This window comes from Cheilinus undulatus, linkage group 22 (assembly GCF_018320785.1).
Source record: "Cheilinus undulatus linkage group 22, ASM1832078v1, whole genome shotgun sequence".
In the NCBI taxonomy this organism is placed as follows: domain Eukaryota; kingdom Metazoa; phylum Chordata; class Actinopteri; order Labriformes; family Labridae; genus Cheilinus; species Cheilinus undulatus.
This window is the reverse complement of record NC_054886.1, coordinates 3202105-3222955: the sequence shown is the minus strand read 5'-3', so window position 1 is coordinate 3222955 and position 20851 is coordinate 3202105. Positions and strand designations below refer to the sequence as shown.

Below are 20851 nucleotides of genomic sequence, written 5' to 3'. Positions count from 1 at the left end.
TCATTTAAAGCTAGGTTTTTAATGCATTTCTCTGACAGCTGGGTTAGGTTAGGGGAGTTTGACTCACATCACACTCGTTGCAGTAATACGCAGGCTCGTCCTTGACTCGACTCTGATAGGAGATTTTCCTGCCATCAGCCACCAGCTGGTCACGGAGGATCTGGATGTGCTTCATGGACTGTAGCAGGCAGTGTCTAGCAGAAAAAGAAGACGAAGCATAATGATGACTTCATGACCGACACTGCATTAAAACCTCAGTTTTATGGATGTAACGTCTACAGTGATCCCTGTTCTTTCTGCCTCATATCTAACATTAGAGGGTTTATATGTTTTAGCTCAAAGCCAGTACTCACTTTATCATCTTATAGGTGTCCGGGTCCGTGATCTTCAGAGTGCGTGCAACGTTCCAGGACACATGAATCATGGGTACAATGGATTTGACCTTCTTGACCTCGTTCCACTCAAACCTCTCCAGAGCTAGCTGATACTGGTAAGCTGCAGGGACAGAGAAACCCGTTTAGAAGTAGAAAACACGGTGTGGGAATCCTGTCACTATGTGGTATGATGTTCATGGCGCCCCTCACCGTTGAGCGGTCCCACATTCCAGGCAATGTTGTTACACCAGCCGACGGCCTGGACCCAGTGCACGGTGCCTGCGTTGATCCACACCAGGTCTCCTGGCCGCTGGATGAAGCGGTACACGGGGATGTTGGCTCTGTAGAGGTCCTCCAACACGGGCCACCAGGAACCTGTCAGGTAATCCACTCCATGCCTGAGGAGAGGCAGAGGAGACTTAAACACACCGGCATTTTTAGAACAACTGTCCCAACATTTCTGTTATCAAGGACACACACTGAAGAAAACATTCTGTTTAAAGTGACTGATGTGTCTCTGATGTTTTTGTGCTCAAAGATGCGGTGTTTAAAACATGACAAGCTGCTGCTACAGAAAATATTCAGACCTCTTTCACTTAATTTTATGTTGCAGCCTGATGCTACAGCTGATAAGACTCATTTTATTCTCATTATGTCTACTTACAAATAAATTAAATTAAAATACAATAAATATTACATTGACATATTCACTTCAAATTTAGCAGGGGTTCCACAGTAAAGATGTAGAAACATCTCAGCACAGATCCAGAGAGACTGGAGCCTGCCTGCTGACAGATCAGCACTTAAAATGTTGTTAATTATTAAAGTAATTCTTTAATTCTGGACTTTGCGTGTATCAGACAAACAGTCTTCTTCAGTGACAAAGCAGACCCATCTCATCACAGCATCTCTGGAAGACAGCCATCACTAATACGGGTTTATTTATGCCAGAGTGGTCAGATTGAAGCCTCTCTTCACAGCAAAAAACTGCAAACACCATGAAAGCCATGGTCACCTTTCTAAATCCTGGTCAGCTGAACACAGGAGGACTCCAACCAAACATCTCAGCAAAGATCGCAGAACCTGGAGTCCACCTGAGCTGCATTTCAATGTGATATGTCAGTTTTTTATGTTAATTCTGTTTTCCCATTGTCATGACAGTGTACCAAGTTTCTGTTTCTGCTGTCAGGCTGCAACATAGCTAAACTGAAAAGTCTCAATACTTTCTGAATTCTGTTAACCATCTCTGAGTTCACTGAAACTAATACGGGTTTATTTATGCCAGAGTGGTCAGATTGAAGCCTCTCTTCACAGCAAAAAACTGCAAACACCATGAAAGCCATGGTCACCTTTCTAAATCCTGGTCAGCTGAACACAGGAGGACTCCAACCAAACATCTCAGCAAAGATCGCAGAACCTGGAGTCCACCTGAGCTGCATTTCAATGTGATATGTCAGTTTTTTATGTTAATTCTGTTTTCCCATTGTCATGACAGTGTACCAAGTTTCTGTTTCTGCTGTCAGGCTGCAACATAGCTAAACTGAAAAGTCTCAATACTTTCTGAATTCTGTTAACCATCTCTGAGTTCACTGAAAGTTTGTAAACACAGTCATTATAAATGATCCAAACTCTGAGAAGTTCGTCCACGCACTTTTCACAGAAGTCGTTGATGGCGTGCCAGTAATTCTCATGAACAGAGAACCATTCGCAGTCGCCGGGGCCGATGTTGATGTTCACGGAGCAGAAGTTGTTGTTCTCCTGATGACCTGTTAAAGCGGGAGATAAAGCTTCTGTTATATGAACTCAAACTCTACAGCAGGGGTGTCAAACTCAGTCACAGCAGGGGCTGGATTCTGGATTCAGGACTACCCTGAGGGCCTAACAGGGTCACCTTTTTAACCAGAAACTGTCAACCTCATTTCACCACTAATAAAATATGAAAAAACGTAGCACTGGTGATAAGTGATTTTGAGGTTAAAAAGTCATAAAGAAAAGTTTAAAGGCTCACAATCTGAGAAAAGTACATTTATTAGTTCAAAAATAATGTTTTTAAAGGCAAGTATATTAGAAAGAAAGTCAAAATCATGAGTTTAAAAGGTCAAAATATGAAATAAAATTCGTAATCATGAAATTAAAAGTCAAAATATGATTTAAAAGAAATCTTTAATCATCAGGATAAGTTTACATTTCTATACTTGAGGATATCTGCAGAACTCAGACTGATGGGCCGTTAGAACAGAAATATCAGATCATCCTGCGGGCCGTATTTAACTGTTCCACGAGCCAGATCTGGCCCCTGGGACTTCAGTTTGACACCCCTGCTCTACATGTTTACCAGAAAACTCCCTGATCACAGACACGTTTGTGTCTTTTACCTGGCGTCCGGCTCCCTGGGACCTTCATGTAGAGCTGAACCGTGTTCATGCCTAGAATGGTGTGACCCACGTGGCTGAGCATGTTCCCACTGGACGCCACTCGCATGAACGCTGGCAGCTTCTGCAGCTCCTGGAGCTGAGGCTTCCATCTGAGCCGAGACAGGACATCAGAACAGGGCTTTAGCTTTTCCATTCATTTAGATTAGTGTAGTACTGAATCATGGCCACAAGAGGGCAGTCAAACCATGGCGCTCAGATACTCTGACATTGGTTGATGTCACTTAAGAACTGCTGAAGTAAATCGCTGCTCACCTCTTGGGATCTGAGAGGTCGATGTTGGTACCAAACTTGATGATCTTTCCCACGGGCTTCTGCTCCGTGCTGAGGAGAAGGAAACAGAGCGTCACCACAAACGGCTGACCACATTAGTGCTGTAGCGATCCTGACGCTGTTTTCCCACCGTCCTTACCTGCTACTGTCTTTTAAACTCTCCTTTATTGAAGCATCAGGACTGCAGGATGGCTTTTTCTCCTTATCATCATCATCATCCTCTTCATCATCACTGCCTTTCTCCTCCTGAATAAACAAACCACAACATCTAAATCAGAAACACGGCCCTTAAATCATAAAAACCCTAAAATGTGATTTAACTTTGAGCTCAAACAGGATAAAGGTAGCAGGCCCACTGCTAGTAATGGAGCACACTGTACCTGCAGGCTCTCCTGGAAGCTGGAGGCCTGGTACTGGGCATACTTGGCAATCGTTGTGTGGGAGCGGCTGCTCTCACAAGGCCATGTCTGGCCTGTCCCACTCGGGTCCCAGTTCTCATCAGCAGGCTGCTGAACCTGAGTCCTGACCTCCACGGCCTGCTCTGCATTGGCTTCTACCAGCGACTTGGTGGAGAACAGCCCCAGGTCTGAGAAAGACAAAGACATTTAAGACAAACACAGGGGTACCCTGATACCAGGGTGCTGGGTATCAGCTGATACCGAGTCCTGATCTGATACCAGAGTGAACTTTGTGGACTGACTGTTCAGACTGGTAAACTATTCTAGACCTGTATGTGACTGAGTCAAATATGGGTCTTTTTTTTTTTAACTGCTGAATATTAAAATAACAAAAATACAGGGGGATGCAGCACAGACTCTCGCTCTCTCTCCTTTATAATCTATTCAGGCAGCATCACATGATTACAGAACAGCCTGCTATTGGCTGACAGACCCTCACAAAGGGTAAACAATGTGACAGCATTCAAGCTAGCAGTGATAAATGATCATAGTTGGATTAAAATGGATAAAAGACGTTCAGTATCAGGTTTACTGGTGTGAATTTAATCATTAAAGTCCCCAAAAGTCACACGAGTTCCAGGCTCGCTGAAAACGCTGCTGTAAGGATTCAAAGGCATCAATGTGAAGGCACAACAGCTAGCTCAAAGAGGAAAAACAAGTAGGAGGCAACGATTTATGGTTGAAAAGTTATTTAACTTCTGGTAAACTGTGTCACTTCCTGTCGTGTACGACAGCGCCGTCTGGAAGGTGTTTTAACGATCACATTCAGAGAAAATCTGTCATGCAGACACCATTCTTTGCTGCCGCAGTGGCTCCTTTGGTTCTTCTTCTCTGCTCTAAAAACAGTAGCCTGTGCATGCAGTGTTTTCCAGCAGAAAAGAAGAAGAGATTTCCAGTTTACAGTGCTAACATTTAGCATGGCTAAACGAAGCAAAATATAAAGCTAAACCAAACGGTATCAGATTGGTGCACAAACTCGTGTACTCACTGATATCAACACCTGCATTTAAGGAGAATCAGACATAGTTCTGATCCTGGTCTGTCCAGAGACCATGTTATGTATGTTGAAAGAATGTGTTTAAGTAGCTGCTGTTGGTGTAGACTTACTGAGTCGCAGAGATCCAGCCAGACCTCTAATGACAGTAACGGGGTTCTTGGGATCTGTGCAGAACTGCAGCAGCACGGGGGAGAAGGCGTCCCTCTTACTCTCCAACTACAGATAACACAGATCACACCACAGGCATGGACATTAGCACACATAGCTCATACACGTAAATCACACAGCTGGACATTTGTTCAGCTCTGAACAATGAGAAACCTACATAGATGCTGGGTGTGGGAGGGTTTAATTTCTCTCTGGGAATCGGTTCCTCTGAGGTCATGATGGGCTTCACAGAGAAGGCTGGGAGCAAGTATGATTCTCTGAACTTCCCTTTCACTCTGGCTCCCCTACAACAGAAAAACAGCATGTGAGGGTGATGCACAACGAAATTAAGGTCTAAATCTCGGTTTGGTTCTTCTGTTACAGCAGTGTTACTCAACCCTGCTCCTCCAAAGAGCCAAACTGTTAAAATATACCCTTGAGCCACAATCTAAGTGGTGAAAAGTGGTGGAAATGGGTTAAAGTGGCAATAAAAATAAGTTAAACTGGTGAAATGGTCAAAAAGTGGCAAAAAATTGATTGAAGATTAAGTTAAAGGTGGCAAAATGGTCAAAAAACAGTCAAATGTGGCAAAAAATGTGGAAAAAACTGTCATTCAATGGCAAAAGGCAGCTTATATGAGCAAGAAGGGGCAAAGAATGTTAAAAGGGGGGGATTGAAAATAGCACAATGCAAGAAAACAAGGCAAAAACTGGTGAAAAAGTGGCAAAAATTGATAACAAAGAACAAGTTAAAGGTGGAAAAACTGATCAAAAATGTGGCAAAAAATGAGTGAAAAGAGGCTAAAGTGGACAAAAGAGGCAAATTTGTCAAAAATTGGCAAAGAAGTGGCAAAAAAATTGCAAAAATTGGGTGAAAAAATAGCAAATTTGTTTTAAAAAGAGTTACAGTTGGCAAATATGGTAAAAAAAAATGTAAAAATGTGGAGAGACGAAAAAATGGACAAAGAGACTAAAATGGACAAAAATAGTGGCAAAAATGGAAAAAGCAGCATTCAATGGAAAAAGGCAGTTTAAATGGGTGAGAAGAGGCAAAATATGGCAAAAAGTGGAAAAAAAATGCAAATAGCAGGACAAAAAAGAAAAACACTGGTGAAAAGGGGCAAAAGAAGTGGCAGAGTCTACTGCATCATTTCGTTTTCTATCAGAGTAGTTTAGATGAGGGACATCTTCTACTTTCAGGTTGATCAGACCAAGTCAGATTGTTAAAAACAGACACATTAAAAAGCGTTATTCTACGGGGCACTCACTTGCAGGACCGGATGATTTCACTCGCACTGTTCTTGATGCTGATTTCCTCCAGCGGGATCCTTTTCTCCTCCACCTCAGAGGCGATGAACGTCTCCCTGTCCCCACTCTCCACCTTAATCAGACGGATCTTCAGCTCCTTGGGTGGCCCGTCTGACAGAGCCTTAAGTTTCAGGAAGTCCGTTGAGCCCAATGAAGAGCAGGATTCGGAGAACTTTTTGTGCTCGGAGGATTTTTCTGCAGAGCTTCTCGATGCCCACTCGGCTTGCTCTCCTTTACTGGAGGAGCCTGAACCAGAAACCTCCTTGCGTTTCTTCTTATCCAGGAAATGATCGCTCCAGTTCTTCTCATACCCCTCCTTGCTCTGCAGGTTGAGGTCACCAAGAATTCTCCGATCCTTCTTTTCTTTATGGCTCTTGCCATCCTTGTGCCGCCTGTGGCTAGAAGTGGAATGAGTAGAAGAAGAGGATGAAGATGATAGAGAAATGGAAAAGGCCATCTCCTCCGTCTTTTCTTTATGCTTCTTCTTCTCTTTCCTCTCCTCATGCTTCATGCTGCTGCTATGGCTGTGGCTGTGCTTCCTCTTCTTCTCTCTCTCCTTGTCCCGGTCTTTATCCCTGCTCCTGTCTTTCCTGTGCTCCTTCACCTTCTCCGGTTTGTGTCTGCCCTCCATTTTGCCGTTGGACTTCTCCAAGCTCAGATCAGGAAGACACTGTCGACTGAGGATGACTTCACAGCTTTTTCCCAGCTCTGCAAAGGAGGATTCAGAGATGGTAGTCAGCTGTTGCTCCTCCTTCACTACTTTAATAAGGCTAATGGTAGGGATGCCTTCCTTTTGGCTGGAGTCTTCCTCGTCTCTCCAGACATCAGCATCCTCTAGTTTTAGTTTCTTGTCCTCCAGCTCAGACAGAGAGGAGGACTTCAGTGGAGGGACAGTTGGACTGACTGGGGGATTGTTTGAATCTGACATTGGAGAGCTGCCTTGCTGCTGGCGACAGATGTCAGGGCCGAGAGAGAGTGAGGAAGAGTATTTGACACCCACCAGTGCTGATGGAGGGGGTCTTCCAAACGGCCCGCCACGGTAAGCGTACTTCTGGCTCTCTAGGATTGTTGCTAGGGATTTAAACATGCTGTTTACACCTGTCTGGTGAAGGTGGGGCCTTTGGGGTGGTGGAGAACAGGATGGGGTCTCAGAATCTTCTTCATCTTCCTCCTCATCAGCCTCACTTTTACTCTGCTCTGGCAGACCATAAAGCTTTGCAAGGTCGCTGTGGCGATAGTTGGTGTTGCCTACGCCTATTCCAATGTCCGACGGCTGTTTAGGTTCAAGAACAGTCTGGGAAGCTTTCAGGTAGTCCTCATCTTCCTCATTCAGTGAAGACGTTCTACTGCATGGGGATGCAAGAGAACCTTGGCGACTGAGCACAGGAGGGCTTGCGTGTGGATTTGATCCAAAATCCTCCTGGTTGGGCTGGTGCTTTGTTGCTGGGATAAGGTCTGGGGCACACAGGTAGCTTTTCATCGGAGGGATACTCTGAGAAAAGCTATCGGGAGGACTTGCTGACCCAGTCTTTTGACTGTTGTACATCTCTTCTTCCTTCTTGATGGATTCATCCAGCATGGCCATGATGTTAGCCAGACCATCAGGGAGCATGGTGGACAACTCTGAAGGCTCCTCCTCAAACTGAGCACTGTCTGAGTCAGCGCCAGAACTGCTGTCACTCCTATTTGTCAGCTGTTTGTTGAGGACTTCCCGTGTGCTGGAGGTGGAGGATAAAGGTGGTTTTGGCAGGTTCTCCCTGGGAAAAGCCTGGTAGAGTTTGGGGGGCTCTCGAAGGGCTAAGTTAGGTAAAGGCTGCTGGCTGCCATCTCTCTTCTTGGCTAAATCTTTGGATGGGTTGGGTGCAGCTTGCATTGCAGGGGGCTTGTTGGGGTTTAAAGACAGGTGCATCCCTGAGGTATTTTGGGTTGATGAAGGACTGAGAGTTGTTCTGCCATTGTTGCTCGACATCTCTCTCTGTCTCTGCTTTTCTCTGGCATACTCTGTCTGAGGTGTGAGGGGGGGCGGTCGCAGCCTCTCTACAGGAGGGACAGTGGGAGCTTGGCCTGGGGGGCATGGGAGCGTGCCGCCGCGGCTTAGCCAGGGGTAGGGGAGTGAAGCCTGGGTGCTCGGGGGTGAGGGACCTGACGGAGGTGCAGTAACTGAAGACAGGTGCGAAGGTGGAGGTGATGGGGAGGAGCTGACAGAGAGCAGTCTTTCCAGGTTTTCAATAGCTGTCTGCTCTTTGCCTTTAGTGATAGAGATCTCCTCCTCCCTCTTTTGTTCAATCCTCCTTTTCTCCTCTTTCCTCTGACGATCGCATTGTTTCTGTCTTTCTTCCTCCTGCCTCTCCAGCTCTCTCTTCTTTCTCTCCTCCTCCTGCTGCTTTTCCCATTCACTCCTCTTTCTTTCCCTCTCCCACTCTCTCCTTTTCCGCTCCTCTTCCTGTCTCTCCCATTCTTTCTTTTTCCTCTCCTCTTCCTGTCTCTCCCATTCTTTCTTTTTCCTCTCCTCTTCCTGTCTCTCCCATTCTCTCCTTTTCCGCTCCTCTTCCTGTCTCTCCCATTCTCTCCTTTTCCGCTCCTCTTCCTGTCTCTCCCATTCTCTCTTTTTCCGCTCCTCTTCCTGTCTCTCCCATTCTCTCCTTTTCCGTTCCTCTTCCTGTCTCTCCCATTCTCTCCTTTTCCGCTCCTCTTCCTGTCTCTCCCATTCTCTCCTTTTCCGCTCCTCTTCCTGTCTCTCCCATTCTCTCCTTTTCCGCTCCTCTTCCTGTCTCTCCCACTCTCTCTTTTTTCTGTCCTCCTCCAGTCTTCTCCTCCTCCTCCCTTCCTCCTCTTGAATCCTCTGTTTCTCCTGTTCTCTCCTTCTCCTCTCCTCCTCCTGTCTATCCAGCTCTCTCCTTTGTTTCTCCTCCTCCCTCTTTTCAAGCTCTTTCCTCCTCTTTTCCTCATCCTCCCATTCTTTCCTGCGCCTCTCCTCTTCTCTCGTTTTTCTCTCGTGCTCCTCTCGGTCTTTCTTCCTCTTTTCCACCGCTTGCATGTGGTCCTCGAGCTCTGCGTCGAGCTTGTCTAAGGCCTCCTCGATGGACTGAGGGACAGAGGTGGGAGCTGAAGGATGAATCTTGGGCTGAGAGTACACCTGTGTCTGGGAGAAGAGGGCTGGATTTGGGGGCTGAAGGGCAGCCTTGGCTGCTGAGAGGGGTTGAAGGCTGGAGGGTGAAGCTGTAGAAGGAGATCCAGGAAGAGGGTTTACAACTCTGCTCGTGATCACACTTTCTCCTGCCCTATGGTGCCCTGGAGAGAACAGAGAAGACGAGGAAAATGCAGGAGGTTGCTCCTGTTCAGCCTGAGAGTAGAATGAGGTCTTTGCCTTGGTGGGTTGGGACTTCATGGTGGTTTGTTTAGGTCTGGGCAGACCCTGTTGGTGAGGCTGGTTGGCAGTGATAGTTTGGCCTCTTTGACATCCTGGCTGCAGGAGTGAATCCAGGTGAGGGCTGGGACTAGTGATGCTGATGGTTGAAGTTTGGGATACTGGCTCCTCTCCTCTTTGCTGACTCTTACTACTGCTGCCGTTATTTGCAGAGCAACCACCAGGGGGGGCTGTGGTGTGCGTGGATGCACCTTCCATAGCTGGACCTCCTGAGCTGGTTCTGCTAATGGAGCAGGAGCCTTGGGATACAGGAAGATTGGGAGTGATGACAGGGGTTCGTGTGGGGATCATCTGGGGCAGAGGAGGACTGACGTGATGTTGGCGTCGGGAGGTCCCCGAAACCTGACTGTCCATGACCTGATTGTGGCTCTGCTGGTGCTGAGGTAGCAGACCTGGACCTGTGTAGGCGCCCGACTCCTAAAGAAACACAGAGAAGATTTAAAAAATAAATAAAGCAATGACTTTAAAAAGGGAGCTGTAATGGTTTCAGCCGTCTCTACAGGATGTGTTATCTAAGAAAAAACTGTTAATGGAGAACACTCTGTAACAAACATGGTACAATACAACAGGGGTTCTCAACGTTGGGGTTGGGACCCCCTTGGGGGTCGCAAGACACTGAGAGGGGCTCTCCAGACTCCTTAAAAAAACTACAATATATTTAAAATGATACTGTTGCCACTTTACACCAATTTTGCAAAATTCTAAACGGTTTTCATCACATTTCCCACCATTTTTCAAAATTTATTTCGGGCATTTTTTGTGCCTCGGAAACAAGGACAAGGGGAGAGACGTGTGGTAAAGGGCCTCAGGCCGGATTTGAACCTGGGCCGTCTGTGAAGGGGCGTAGCTTGGGATTCTGGGCCCCTAGAAAGAATATTACACAGGGCCACCCCCTTAACTGGCTAGCCAAGCATCAAACTTTGCATCAGTTTTTACAAATATAAATGCATTTTAGTATATTTTTGAAGCATAATTTCTCCATTTATGAGCAATATTTGTTCCTATTTAAACTGAATTTACATGCATAATTTCGCAGTGCTGGACTATACCATTTGAACCTTTTCAAGGGAGGAGCAGAGGCCCCCCAGTATTTATTTTACTCCATTTGATACAAATTTCAGTCTGTTGACCAATCCATGTTGTAGCTTTCGATTCAATAATGACACTAATTATTAAGAAAAATTAAATAAAAACACACTTTTCATTGCATGCTCCTCAAGGGCCCCTCCCTACTGTGGGCTTGGGTAATCAGTACCCTTTTTACCCCCTGTGCTACGCTCCTGTACACCCCCTGTGGTGCACCCCTGCGTCCACAGACATGGGGCGTGCCTGAGAACCACCAGGCCACCTGCGCTCCCTTTCCCACCAATTTTAACACATTTTTGCCTTTCCACCACTTTTTCTGCCTGTTTTTGCCACTTCTAAACCAGTTCTTACCACTCTCTGCCTATTGTTGGCTCTGTTGACACATTATTGTCTCTATTAACCCCTTTTACCACTTTTTACACCAAATTTCACAATTTGATACGCCCAGCCTGTTTCAGCCTGTTTTTGCTTCAGCTAACCCTTTTTCACCAGTTTATATAAAGTTATAAAATATAAATTTTTCTTCCCTTTTTAATGCCTCTTTAATGCCATCTCAGCCGCTTTAAAATCCTGTTTTACCACTTAATATGCCTTTTTTAGCTACTCTAACACATTTTTGCTACTTTTAAAATTCAGCGTCAACACCTTCCCCACCGTATTTTGGCATTTAATCCATTTTGGCAATGCTTAACAAATTTCAGTTCTGTTTTTAACAATAGGACATTAAATTATTTACACTATTAGAAGGGCTACCCCCCCCATTTGTCTGCACATGACTGTTCTAGAATATTCATGGCTGTGTTCAGCCACCCTCAGGTACAGTGGAGGTCCCCGGTCCCTGGCACCTTTATCCTGGGGGTCGTGGGCTACAAAGGTTGAGAACCCCTGTTGCATGACGGTGTGTACTCACTAAGGACTGGGTGCTTAGTCTCCTCTGATATCTCCAGGCCTCATGAGGCCCACTTTGCTGCTGCTGAGGTACTGAGGTGCTGCTGGCAGGAGGCAGTGGAGGAGGACCCTGGAACCCCAGCCCTGGGTGAGGCTGGAAGTGGCTGTAAGGCACACTGCTGCTGTTGCTGGTTGCAGAAGGGGTTGCTGGTGTCACATGGGCATTTAGGTGTGGATCTCTGGCTCCCCTTTTTGGGGTAGATGCTGCGTGAGAGGTAGCTTGGCTGCCACCTTGGCTCCCTAAGGGAGGGACTCTCTGGTTGTTATGACCGTGGGGCTCCACTGCCTGACAGGGTGAAATTAGCCCCAGCTTGGAGCTTGGACTGGGGTAAGAAGAATGAGGGGACTGCTGGTTCACAGCTTGAGGTTGGAATGTGTCTTTCTGGAGCTGAGGTGCACGTCCTTGGTTGTAGCTCCCTGGGGATGAGTGCGTTGTAGGAGAAAGGTTTGAAGGGGTAGAAGAGGAGGGTGGGGACTTCTGAGTGTAGCTGCTCATTCCATGTTTGTTGGTTTCCTGTTTAAAAAGAAAAATGAACTAGTGAGTACAATACTCAGTGTTGGGATTAATGAAAAGTTTACCCTGGGTACGAGAACCATCAATCTATGAAAAGGATATTTTCTCATAGTTTGTACCTGGAACTCCTGCGATGTCTGGTTCTTGCAGTCTTGCTGCCAGGGAGTGCTGCTGTTCTTGTGAAGAGGGTTCCAGAAGGTAGGTTTTGGAGAGTGGTGTTGGACCGATGACTGCTGTGAGGAGAAAAAGGACTGGCCAGATCCTGGGAAACTCTGGAGTCCAGGGTGTGGTACCTGCACAAAAGTAGGGTCTGACTTTTACACCACAGGAACAACAAAAGCTGAAACACAGGGCACTAAAATCTCCACTCAGTAAAACAAAGACAATCCAAATGTTTGTTACCTGATCTGAATTCCTTTTCCTCTTGCTGGGGCTGGGACAGTCCTCCGCAGGTGGGCGGGAGGACAGGTGTAGTGATGGTGAAGGAGTGTGTTGGATTACAGAGTGCTCTCCTAATGGAGGACCAGGTCTTTTCAGTTGACCTCCTAGCATCTTTCCTGGGTAGCCCCTCTGCTGTGAGGAGAAAGATGTGGCAGATGAAGACACCTAAAGCAAATACTCCGACATCTGTCTGACAAATCTACAGAGCTCAGTCTCAGCTGATGCTGAGGATGATGAAACACATGCATAGCCAATTAGAGGCTCCTACCTGGTGCACCTGAGCCCACATTTCATTTCCCAGCAGTGGTGGACCCCGGGGGACATGTTGCTCCTGAGGACCCCCAAACTAAAACAAACAGCCAGAACAACAAATCATCCTCTGACCACCTGTGAAGAACTGTAAGGAGCTGCATAGGTTTCATGAAATCTCCTACTGCATTAGAACTTACTTTCTGCAGTTGGTTTGGCCTGCTGGGAGGATGGTGGGCGTTGTGGGGAAGCCCACCACCACCGGCAAAGCCCCCATTATGGAGACGAAGTGAGGGCTCACTGTGAATGGGCATTACAGAGTGTCCTTGAGGAGGGAGGTGGGGATCATAAAGCTGCCCCAGCTGCTCCCATGCTCTGTGGGGAGGGGGAGGATGAAGATGAGGATGAGGTCTCTGTTGCTCCCTATGCACACCTGGTAACATTGGCTGTGGGAGCTCAAGCTTCTCAGCTCCTCTCATGGGCCTGAGCAGCAAAAACAAACACTGAATTACTACAAACTAAATCTGTGACACACCAAAGCTTGCTTCGTAAAACTTTATCTGCATGGCTTACCCATTACTAAAGAATTTACTAGGATGATTCAGTCCACTGATAGGACCAGGAGGTAGATGGGAGAGGAGCTGGTGTTGGTTTATTCCAGGCGGACACCTTAGAGAAACAAAGACAGTAAACACAGAACAGTCAGGAGGGATTTCCTGCTAAACAACAACAGTTGTTCAATAAACTAAAACCTCAAATTAACCTAAACGCTGTAATGAAAGCTTAAACCTTATGGATCCAGATCAAGAAAGAGCTCAGGTTAAATGTGTCCGTGAGGTTTCATGGCTGCTTACCTGGCAGGTGGTTGCCAGGTGCGGCTGCCCACAGGAGCCCATGGTCCCCGGTTCAGTCCATCCAGAGGGAAGGAATCCCGCGTGCCACGCCCACCAAACTGCTCTACTGCGTGATGCATCCAGCCTACAGATGACAGAAACACATTAATGAGATGAAGTAAAACATTAAAAACTCAGATTTAGAGGATAAGAACAGCAAAAGCCTGAGAAATGTTCATATGTATGTTTGGAAAATCTAACAGTTATCTCTAGCTTCTGATTAACAGCGAAAAGCTGATCAAATAATATAATGTTAAAGAAGAAATACATTATTTCTATCAAGACATTATACACTACATGGACAAAAGTATTTGGCCACACCTGTAAATAACTGCAATCATGTGTTTCAATCAGACCAAAAGCCACGGGTGTATAAAATCAACAACTAGCCATGCTAGTTGTGTCTGCAAACATCTGCAAACAACTACAATCATCTGCAAACATCTGCAAACAACTACAATCATCTGCAAACATCTGCAAACATCCACCATCATCTGTAAACATACGCAAACATCTGCAAATGTCATATTTGTCCACAATCATCTGCAAACATCTGCAATCATCTGCAAACATCTGCAAACATCCACCATCATCTGCAAACATACGCAAACATCTGCAAACGTTATATTTGTCCGCAAACATCTGCAAACACCCGCAAAAAATCTACAATCATCTGCAAAAATCTACAGTCATCTACAATCATCTGCAAACATCTACAACCATCTACAAACATCTTAAAACATCTACAATGATCTGCAAACATCTACAATCATCTGCAAACATCTACAATCATCCACAAACATCTTCAAACATCTACAATGATCTGCAACCATCTGCAAACATCTACAGTCAACTGCAAACATCTGTGATCCTAAACGCGTCATTCTGAAGAGCTCAGTGACTTTGAGCATTGTACAGTGATGGTCGCCACCTTTGCTATGAGATAGCTTGTAAAATTTCATCCCTGCTGGATATTCTACAGTCCACTGTTACTGATATTATAGAAAGTGGAAGAGTTTAGGAACAACAGCAACTCAGCCATGAAGAAGAAGACCACGGCGTTGAATCAACATCTGCTACAGAGCATGGTGTGTTAAAGTCTCTAACAGTGCTGATTCAATAGCGGAAGAGTTCTGAACTTCCACTGGCATTAATGTAAACTCTATAACTGCAGCAGGAGCTTCATGGATGGGTTTCCATGGTAACAGCTGCATGCTAGCCTCACATCACCAAGTCCAATACCAAGCGTCAGATAGAGTAAAGTGGAGTGTTGTAAAGCACGCCAACACTGGACTGTGGAGCAGTGGTGACTGTGGAGTGGCCAATCATCTTCTCTGTTACAGTCAGATGGGTGAGTCTGGGTGTGGAGGATGTTGGGAGAATGTTATCTGCCTGACTATGAAGTTTGGTGGAGGAGGGATAATGGTATGAGGCTGTTTCAGGCCAATCTTAATGCTTCAGCATGGCAAGACACTGTTTAAAATGCTATGCTTCCATCTGTGTGGCACGGTTTGGGCCCTTTTCTATTCCAACGTGAACAAAGCAAGGATCATAAAGAAATGGTCTGATGAGTTTGAACTTGACTGGCCTGACCTCCATCCCAGCGAGCACCTTAGGGATGAACTGGATGAGAGTCAGGCCTTCTTGTCCAACATCAGTGTCTGACCTCACAAATGCTCCACATGTATTCAGAGTCAGTGTCATTACAGTCTATGTCAGTGTACTGGCCAAATACTTTTGTCCCTCTGTAAAGGCTGCAGCAGGAGTGGTTTGTTCACATTTTCACTGCAGAAGATTCATAGTGAAATTCATGAAAATGCATGATTTTCTTTGTTAAAATCACAAATGTCAGGGCCAAGATCTGCAGAAAGGTAACATGTACCACTTCTTTTACGGCCAAAGCAATATGAGCTTTAAACTCATCAATTTAAAGGGGGTTAACTATGGTGTTTTCAGTGAAAAGCTTGAGTAAATAAATGCTCAAACATCTTTAAAACAAGGGCAGTTTGTTTAAGGGGGTATGTGCTGTTTATCATACATCTATATGAATAAGAGGGCTCTTACTCACCAAACTAGCGGCGTCTGTGAAGCCCTCCACTGCAGCACAGAGAGGGCCTCACTCCAATGCAGAGAATACAGGGACTGTGGGGATTTCTGGCTCGAGCACCAAGAGTCTAAAAGCCCGCCGGCTGCAGGGAGAAAAAACAGAAATATGGTTTTCAGAATGAGCGACGCAGACTGAAAGTTATTGAAGTCCACTACGAGACATCCCACAGCTGAATGAGACATTTAAACACTGTTTCATTAACATAGCCGGTGATAGATGTCTTTCTACAGCTGGCTGCTGAACGTCGGTCGACCTGTGGGAGGAGCCAGTGAGCCAGTGGTTACAGATCAGGATTATTACTGAGGCCCAGATGGCACCAGAGGAGTTCACCTGTGAGGACAGACCTGGGGCTACTATAATCCTGACCATGATCCTCCTGGTGACAGACCGAGGGAAAGACTAAGAAGTACAGGTCCTGGTCATGTGCCAAGTGTGTGTGTGTGTGTGTGTGTGTGTGTGTGCATGTGCATGCAAATGCTGGTGTGAGTTGGAAGCAATGCCAAGTGTGCAAGCTGCAGGATCATGTCAGGCTTGTGATGAATTAGTGAGAGAGGATAGTGTGGTCTCTGTAAGAGGGTGACTGTGTGTGTGGGTGTGTGTGGGTGTGTGTGTGTGTGAGTACATGCCCAGTGGATACACCGAGGTTTAATCTCATTACAGCAGGCGTGATGGAGAGAAAGAGGGGGGCAGCGACAGACGGTCTGAACAGGATGGAGGGAAGATTAAAGGGAAAAGATGGAGAAGAGGAATAGATGGAGGAGTAGGAATGGTGCCATGGAAACGCCCACACACCTCCCCAGACTCTCAGAGACTCACAAAGGGAAGTGATGGGAGGATGAGGATAGGCAGAGGTAACTCCATCCACACACACGGGGAGGGGGGCTGATCAGTTTCATATTGATACCCTGATCAATACTGACTAGAACACTTTCTAAGACAAAATGACAAAGATCTGAGAGAGCAGAGCTCAAGTTTAAAAGTTATAAATCAAATATTCTTCAAGTACTCACACATTCACAACTGTATCAAAGTTTTACTTAAAGACTGGATTTTCTGTTTTTTATGTGACATTTGAACAAATCAGGACATGATAGAGTTGTCTGATTTACTGAGCTAACCTGAACGCATCACACATCACCTTTCAGCTCATCAGGATAAACATCTCTAAGACCTTTACAGAGTAACTCTTCAACTGTCCTCTAGCACAGGGGTTCTCAACATAGGGGTCGGGACCCCCATGAGACACTGAGAGGGAGTCTCCAGATGCCTAAGAAAAATTAACAATATTTTTTAAATTACACTTTAACCACTTTGCACCAGTACTGCCAAATTTGAACCAGTTTTCACCACTTCATACCAACAATTTTGTCAAATTTTAACACATTAAAACCCATTTTTGTCAATTTTTGTCCCTTTACACCACTTTTGTCTGCCTGTTTTTGCCACTCCCAAAGTAATTCTTGCCACCATCTGCCCATTGTTGCCTCTGTTAACCCATTATTGCCACTATGAACCACTTTTTACACCTATTTTAAATCAAATTTCATTATTTTTTTAGGCCTATTTTGGCCTAACCCAGTGATCCTCTACGTGTAGCTCTGTTGTGATCATTTGTGGCTCTTTAATGTCTAAATTTAAAATATTATTTCCCCAGAAACCTTTAAAAGGAAAATTTGACCTCAGAAATTATCCATAGTAAGTCATATTAATCAGTTTGTTCCCACATGTACACAGCAGGCTTTAATTGTCAGACTTTATTGTCAACCTCTCCTTTTTTGTCTGTGTATTTCCATTGCCCTTATTTGCTACTTTTATTCCATTTTTAATGCTTTTAGCCCATTCTTGCCACCCCTTTTATTCACTTTTAGCCCATTTATGACACTTTTATCCTGCTTTTTGCAATTAAATGCCACTTATTTTCTATTTTGCCACTTTGTGATGCTGTTTTTGTCTAGTTTAGTCATTTTGTACTCATTTTTGCCACGTTTTTGTCACTTTGGGACCATTTTTTGTCACCTTTAACTCATTTTTTGGTCACTTCCCACCCATTTTTGCCACTGTTTCTTCACATTTTTGCAACTTTTTGCTGCGATTTGACCATTTTTGCTACCTTTCACTTATGTTAATTGTCACTTCTCACCATTTAAGATTGCAGCTCTTGCAAATGCATTTTCAACATTTTGGCTCTCTGGTTGAGCAGGGTTGAGTAACACTGGTCTAACCCATTTCTCCCAACTTCTACCTTTTTTCTGCCTCAGTTAACCCATTTTTTCCAGTTCAAACCCATTTTTCATCCCATTTCACTGAATTTTCCACCCATTTCAGCCACTTTTTAACCACCCATTACCACTTTTTATGCCTGTTTTTGTCACTTTTTCACCACCATGGTCCCCCAGTCTGGCTGGGCCCCAGAGAGCGCTCCCTTTAATCCCCCTTGTCTGCACACAACTGTTCTTGAATGTGCGTGGTTGTGTTGAACCACCTTTAGGTACAGTGGGGGTCCCCGGTCTCTGGCCCCTTCACTTTGGGGGTCACAGGCTGAGAAGGTTGAGAACCCCTGCTCTAGCAGACAAATTGAGTGTTTTGAGTTCATGTTACTGCCAGCCACTTTGATTATTGATTTTATTAGATTATATAGTTGAGCAACACTGACGTACAGGATGTCTGGCTGAATGAGGTAAAAACCTGCTGGACTAAACTGATCTTTAACCAGATTATTTAGGTGTTGTTCTGATTTTAGTCAGACTAACAAGTTCAGACACATTTTAAAGGGCCAGTCTTGTTGTGATGAAGACTACTGGCTTTTCTTTCTGTCTCTAGACGTCCTGACTTTGCACTGGCATTCCTGACTTTGTCACATGGAAGTGTTATTTTAAAAAAGCCACATCCAGACTGTTGACATAAATCAGACGTACTTGTTCTCATCTCTGAATCTCTGCCATCCAAACAGGAGTAAGCGTTACGTAATGGCACTGTGTAAATGTTATTTGGTTTCTGCTCCACCAAATGTTCGGGACATGCAGTGATAGCATTTGGTGAGCGATAAATGTTGTATCCTGCTTTGGTGAAGAGTAACAGACAGGCACACACAGGCTATGATTCATTTCTCTTGGTCTGCACAGCACTCTTCGAACACTTTCTTAAATTAGCTCCGGCCGTACACAGTCCTTCCACCCACCAGTTCCTCCTCTCTCCCTTTCTTCCTCCCACCAACCCTGGATCTCTCCGGCTCTATTTAAAGCCCAGGCTAGCTTGCTCTATCAGGAGGGGTGCTATGAAGCCACACACACTCCTGGCTAACAGAGAACACCGTGAACCAGACTCATAGGGAGATAGGCGGCTGTCGTCTATCAGGGCCGAGCACAGCTCCTTCTGTGACACTGATAAGGACGCGTGAGTGCTGAGCGTACCTTTTAGAGTAGCACCAAGTTTTTAATTCACAGTAGTGTGAAGTCAGCTTTGGCTGCCAGTCATCTCACAGTGGTCTCCTCAGCCCTGGAAGAGAGAAGACAGAGGCACGTAAGTCAAACTGAAGCAGAGGTGTGAGAAAAATCCTTCAGAACACACGATTGGTGACCAACACAGTCTTCATCTTCCTCACTCTCTTTTTGACTTTCTAGGCAGCAGACACTTCTATTCCCATCCTGAAATCTAAAAACTAGCTGGAACGTTGGGTTCTGCACGGAGGGAGGGGCGCTCTTGTTTGCTTCCTCTTCCCATTTTCTCTCAAACATGATGGAACAGACGCACAGAGAGCTCTGCATGGGTTAGATTAAACATTATTTCACCGTAATATGAAGATAGAGGCCAAAAGTGGAACAGAGGGGTTTAAAATGAAGAAAAAGCATAAAGGAGGTTCCCTTTAGGAGAGCTGGCCGTGACTGAGTACAAACAGGGATACAGTGGTGAGGCTGTAATTGCTACTTTATGGAGGGTGTGTTTATGTCTGTAGAAACCAAACGTCTGTTCCAGTTGCTGCCCTGGCTATCACACTCCAACGACACAGAGAGACACTCTTATCTGACATCAGCGCACACACACAGTCACGCACCAGCTCACTCTCTGACGGCCAGAGTGACAACACGTGGTCGTGACGGGTCGATCAGAGAACCAGAGTAAAGAACATTCAGCTCGGTAGGGAACCCCCACCATGACTCAGAGCCCTGGAAGAGGGCTTACCCCAAACCGCACAGCCCAAACTCCGCCCACCTGGGCCATCACTTACAGTCAGCTGCCCGGGGGCGGAGTTCCTGTGTGACACCCATGTGACGACAGGGGGACGCTGTGAAGCTGGTCCTGCTTTCCAGCGTGAGTCTAAAGGGTTAATGCTGCCTGTGTGCATGGCTGTTAGGAGGTGAAGAGGAAACATGGCGTGGCGATACGGCAGAGAGGATTTCACCGACAGGACAGAGGCGTTGTAATGATTCCACACACACGCGAGAGAAGTTCAAAAACCCCCTTCTGTGCATCGGATTTTCACAAATTCCCCTCATCGACTTCAGAAAAAGAGATGTTCCTGTTAACGCCCACTGTGTCAGTTACCAGAGTCATGAATTTTCCTGGTACTTCTGAAGCTGGGGGGTGGAGTCAAGACTCTAGAGCTGTGACAGTTATTATTACAAACTTAAAAAGATGGTAAAAATAAAAATTACTGAGAAATATTACAAACCACACAAACAAAACATGCTTCAGTGAAGGTCTTTGATCCTCCTAGGCAGAGATGTCAGACTTCACCACAGCAGGGGCCTAATTCTGAATTTGGGTCCGACCTGAGGGCCGAACAAGGCCAGCACTTAACCAGAAACTGTCAACCTCATCTGCACCAGCAAAGAATACAAAACCCTAGCACTGGTGATAAAGGATTGAGATTTTAAAATGTAAAAATGTTAAGAATAAAGGCTCAGGCTGAGATAAAAATCCAGACTTATTAGCTCAAAAGGCATTTAAAGTCAAACCATGTTTTTAAAAGGCAAATACATGAGAAAGAAAGTTCAAATCAGGATTTTTAAGGGTCAAAACATGAGATTAAAATTTGAAATCACGAGTTTCACAGGTAAAAATATGAGATACATTTTAAAATCATTCTCAAAAATGTAAAGGCCTGAGAAAAAAATAAATAGTGAGTTTCACAGGTCAAAATATTACTTAAAATTTAAGATTGAGGATACAAAAGGCTAAATTATGAGATAAAATTCAGA

At 45.3% G+C, this 20851-nt stretch overlaps 1 protein-coding gene across 1 annotated transcript in view; it reads right to left on the bottom strand.

The window, feature by feature from the left end:
- Window positions 1-20851, bottom strand: part of kdm6ba (lysine (K)-specific demethylase 6B, a) — a 38712-nt gene that overhangs the window by 3317 nt on the left and 14544 nt on the right. The window contains exons 2-22 of the mRNA XM_041779195.1: window positions 19064-19148; window positions 15615-15735; window positions 13508-13631; window positions 13227-13322; window positions 12854-13136; window positions 12673-12750; window positions 12366-12536; window positions 12083-12256; window positions 11412-11963; window positions 8958-9832; window positions 5949-8780; window positions 4860-4986; window positions 4645-4750; window positions 3460-3665; window positions 3219-3325; window positions 3062-3130; window positions 2750-2898; window positions 2026-2140; window positions 585-772; window positions 354-495; window positions 68-194 (exon numbers count right to left, since the gene is read on the bottom strand). Coding sequence (XP_041635129.1) covers window positions 68-194; window positions 354-495; window positions 585-772; window positions 2026-2140; window positions 2750-2898; window positions 3062-3130; window positions 3219-3325; window positions 3460-3665; window positions 4645-4750; window positions 4860-4986; window positions 5949-8780; window positions 8958-9832; window positions 11412-11963; window positions 12083-12256; window positions 12366-12536; window positions 12673-12750; window positions 12854-13136; window positions 13227-13322; window positions 13508-13626 — 6516 coding nt within the window. The 5' untranslated portion in view covers window positions 13627-13631; window positions 15615-15735; window positions 19064-19148. The remainder of the gene's footprint in view (window positions 1-67; window positions 195-353; window positions 496-584; window positions 773-2025; window positions 2141-2749; window positions 2899-3061; window positions 3131-3218; window positions 3326-3459; window positions 3666-4644; window positions 4751-4859; window positions 4987-5948; window positions 8781-8957; window positions 9833-11411; window positions 11964-12082; window positions 12257-12365; window positions 12537-12672; window positions 12751-12853; window positions 13137-13226; window positions 13323-13507; window positions 13632-15614; window positions 15736-19063; window positions 19149-20851) is intronic.